The sequence below is a fragment of the Phaseolus vulgaris genome, chromosome 5 (assembly GCF_000499845.2).
Source record: "Phaseolus vulgaris cultivar G19833 chromosome 5, P. vulgaris v2.0, whole genome shotgun sequence".
NCBI lineage: Eukaryota > Viridiplantae > Streptophyta > Magnoliopsida > Fabales > Fabaceae > Phaseolus > Phaseolus vulgaris.
The window spans coordinates 27,494,465-27,498,686 of NC_023755.2; the positions used below are offsets into that span (position 1 = coordinate 27,494,465).

Here is a 4,222-nt window from a genome sequence, read left to right on the forward strand (position 1 = left end):
AACCGAGACCGATACGACGGGTCGACCGACCCGGACGAGCATATGGACGCCTACACCACCCATATGAGTCTCTACACCTCGGACGACGCCGTCTTGTGCCGAGTGTTCCCCACATCCTTGAAGGGTGCAGCCCTTAGTTGGTTCACCAAGCTCTCACCCAACTCCATAGATAGCTTTGCCACGCTCATCGCAAAGTTCGAAACACAGTTTGCGACCAGCCGGCCGCACCACCTGACCTCAATCGCCCTGGTAGGCATCCGCCAGGAGAAAGGAGAGTCGCTGAGGACCTTCGTAGATAGGTTCAGCAAAGTGGCAATGAGCATCCGAAATCTGAGTCCGGATGTCGCCATGCACCACATGCTGACGGCCCTGCGCCCGGGGCCCTTTGCCGACAACCTATGCATGCAGCCGGCCGACAGCCTGGACGAGCTGAGAAAGAGAGCCGCTAAGTACATGCAGCTGGAGGAGCTAAGAGAGTTCCGCAACCAGGCCCGTGCCGAGGCCGGTGGAGAGAGGAAGGAAGAAAAAGACCGACAGGCTCGGCCGATACAGAGAACGGACCGGCGCCGGGAAAACCGAGACCGACCGATCCGTTTCTCGAGGTATACACCCCTAACGGCCGAGCGAGGAAGGATTCTGGACGAAGCCCTTAACGCCGAGCTGATCCCTCCCCCAAGGAAGGTGGCCAGCCCAAATAACGCCGACCGGAGGAAGCAGTGTCGGTACCACCAGAACACCGGACACTCAACCGACGAGTGTCAAGCACTTAAGGACAAGATAGAGGAACTTATCCAGGCTGGGCATCTCCGCCGGTTCGTCAGGAATGGCCGAGACCCACCAGGCCGGGCAGATCCTCCCAGGCGGACGAGGTCACCTCAGCGCGGCCGAGAAAACCAAAACAACAGAGGCGACCGACAACCCGCAAGGGCCGACCCCCCTCGAAGGGACGATCCATCAAGGGAGGGCGATAGGAGAGGTAACCGGGAGGTTATCAACACCATAGCCGGCGGTTTCGCCGGGGGAGGAAGCACAAACAACGCCCGGAAGAAGCACCTCCGGGCGGTACACCAGGTAAACGCCGTGGCGTTCCGACCAAGGATGCCACCCATCACGTTCACGGACGAAGACTTTAAAGGCGTGGACTACCGCCAGCAAGACGACCCGATGGTGATAGCGGTCGACATAGATTGATTCACCATAAGGAAGACCCTCGTGGACCAAGAAAGTTCGGTAGATATCCTCTACTGGAAAACTTTCAAGGCCATGAGAATGACCGAGGCCGAGATGATGCCATACGACGACCACGTGGTAGGATTCTCGGGCGAAAGGGTGGGTACCAAGGGGTATATCGACTTGTACACCACCTTCGGAGAGGGGAAGAACACCAAGACCATCAAAATTCGGTACCTGGTCATCGACGCCAACACCTCCTACAACATCCTCCTCGACCGACCATCCATCAACCGGCTGATGGCCATAGTATCAACCCCTCATCTCGCAATGAAATTCCCTTCGAAGACAGGAGACATTCTCACGGTCCACGTGGACCAGAAAGAAGCACGGGAATGCTACGCCGAGAGCCTCCGGGTGGAGCCTCTAAGGGCAGACACCTCTCCCCTTCGGGCGAGAAAGTCCTCCCGAAAGGACCGCTCCCCCAGGAAGATCCGGCCCCGGGAGACCCAGCCAACCGTGGCACTAGTAGACCTTGATCCCCGGGCAACCGAGGACAGGCTAGAGGCAAGAGAGGAGCTGAGGAGAGTCCCCCTCCTCGACGAAGAGCACAGCACGGCTGTAGGGACAGCCTTGGCGGCGGCCGAGGCCGAGGTCATGCACGCCGCGCTAAGAAAGAATGTCGACATGTTCGCATGGACGCCGGCCGACATGCCGGGAGTAAGTCCGGATGTCATCACCCATCGGCTGTCCATATTTAAGGAAGCCCGTCCGATCTCCCAGAAGAAGAGGGACTTGGGCGACGAAAAACGACTCGCAGCAAAGGAGGAGGCCGGCAAGCTCCTGTCGGCCGGATTCATAAGGGAGGCCCGATACACGACATGGCTGGCCAACGTCGTCATGGTTACCAAGCCTAACGGTAACTGGAGGATGTGCGTCGACTACAGAAACATCAACAGCGCATGCCCGAAGGATACCTACCCCCTCCCGAACATTGACCGACTGGTGGATGGGGCGGCCGGCCACAAAATCATGAGCTTCCTGGACGCTTACTCTGGCTATAACCAGATAAGCATGCACCCGCGGGACAAGGAGAAGACGGCCTTCATGACGGCCGATGCCAACTACTACTACGAGGTCATGCCGTTCGGCCTCAAGAACGCCGGGGCGACCTACCAGCGCCTCATGGACAAAATTTTCAAGGGTCTCGTAGGCCGGGCGGTAGAAGTCTATGTGGACGACATAGTCGTGAAGTCCGACTCGTTCGAACAACATCTGAAAGATCTGGACGAGGTCTTCAAGGCCCTAAGAGGGGTCAACATGAAACTCAACCCCGAAAAATGTACTTTCGGGGTGGAAGGAGGAAAGTTCCTAGGCTTCATGCTCACCCACCGAGGGATAGAGGCCAACCCCGACAAATGCCAGGCCATACTCAGCATGAGAAGCCCGAACACCGTGAAGGAGGTACAACAACTCCTTGGGCGGCTGACCGCCCTCTCTCGATTTGTCCCCCGCCTGGCCGAGAGGACGAGGCCGATCGTTCAGTTGCTCCGTAAAGGCAAAAAATTCGTCTGGGACGACCAATGCGAGGAAATCTTCAACAAATTCAAAGAGTTCCTCACATCTCCGGCCGTCATCCAGAAGCCGAGACCGGACGTCCCAATCCTCGTATATCTAGCAGTCTCGGAAGAAGCAGTCAGCGCTGCCCTAGTGCAGGAAGCCGAGGGCGAGGAGCGACCCATATACTTTGTAAGCCGAACCCTCCATTCGGCCGAGACCCGATATCAGATGATTGAGAAGGTGGCTCTCGCACTCGTCCTCACGGCAAGACGGATGCGCCCCTACTTCCAAAATCACTCCATAACTGTAAGAACCGACTACCCTATTTTCAAAATTTTATCTAAACCGGACCTTGCAGGGAGGATGATAGGATGGTCGGTCGAACTCTTCGAGTTCGACATACGTTATGAGCCGAGAGGCGCCATCAAGTCTCAATGCTTGGCCGACTTCTCGGCCGAGCTGACACCACTGCCCACCCTCTCGGACGGTTGGATTCTCTACGTGGACGGCTCATCAAATAAAACAGCCTGTGGAGCGGGAGTCGTCCTGGAAGGGCCGGGCGACCTCCTCCTGGAACAAGCCCTCCAGTTCGGATTTCGGGCGACCAACAATCAGGCCGAGTACGAGGCCTTGCTGGCCAGGCTGAACCTAGCTTACGACATGGGAGCGCGCGAGGTTACATGCAAAAGCGACTCCCAGGTGATGGTCGGCCAAGTCAACGGAGATTTCGAGGTTAAAGAGCCTTTGCTGCAGCGGTACTACCACGCGGCCAAAAACAGTATCGCCCGCTTCAACAAAGCGCCCTTGCAACACATACCAAGGGAGGACAACAAAAGGGCCGACATCCTGTCCAAACTCTCGATCACCAAAAAGAAGAGCCACCAGAGGTCAGTCATACAAATATGGCTGAGACACCCTAGTGTGACGGAGGCCGAGGCCGAGTGTCTGGCTATCGAAGAAGAAGAGGCCGACGCCGAAAACTGGATGACACCCGTCATCCAATATCTAACTGTCGGCACGTGCAAAGCCGGCCAAGAGAAGGCGATGAAGCAGCAATGCGCCCGGTACAACATGATTAACGAAGATTTGTATCGGAGAGGCTACTCGACCCCCCTGCTAAATGCATCACTAACAAAAGGGCCGAGTACATCCTGGCCGAGATCCATGAAGGAATCTGCGGAAATCACGCCGGGACGAGGACGATGGCCGCCAAAGTTTTGAGGGCCGGCTACTACTGGCCGACCATGCAAGGCGACTGTGCCGAATATGTGAAGAAATGCGCCAAGTGCCAAGAGTTCGGCCCCCTCCACCACACCAGGCCGGAAGAACTGCATAGCATCATCTCCCCATGGCCGTTCGCCATGTGGGGGATGGACATTATCGGGCCATTCTCCCCAGGGAAGGGGCAGACCAAATTCCTCCTGGTGGGAGTCGACTACTTCACCAAATGGATCGAGGCCAAGCCCCTCGCCTCCATCTCGGCGAAGAATGT

At 57.1% G+C, this 4,222-nt stretch overlaps 2 protein-coding genes across 2 annotated transcripts; both read left to right on the forward strand.

Moving 5' to 3' along the window:
• Positions 1 to 315: 315 nt before the first annotated feature.
• Positions 316 to 1,191, forward strand: LOC137834232 (uncharacterized). Its single transcript, XM_068642294.1, has one exon. The coding sequence runs from the start codon at positions 316 to 318 to the stop codon at positions 1,189 to 1,191; it is 876 nt and encodes a 291-aa protein (XP_068498395.1).
• Positions 1,192 to 1,269: 78 nt separating this feature from the next.
• LOC137834233 (uncharacterized) lies at positions 1,270 to 3,951 on the forward strand. The gene has a single exon (XM_068642295.1). The coding sequence runs from the start codon at positions 1,270 to 1,272 to the stop codon at positions 3,949 to 3,951; it is 2,682 nt and encodes an 893-aa protein (XP_068498396.1).
• The last annotated feature ends 271 nt before the right edge of the window (positions 3,952 to 4,222 follow it).

Bases quoted from the DNA above. Each gene is read 5' to 3' on its own strand.
- LOC137834232 (XM_068642294.1), top strand. From the start codon at position 316: ATGAGCATCCGAAATCTGAGTCCGGATGTCGCCATGCACCACATGCTG.
- LOC137834233 (XM_068642295.1), top strand. From the start codon at position 1,270: ATGACCGAGGCCGAGATGATGCCATACGACGACCACGTGGTAGGATTC.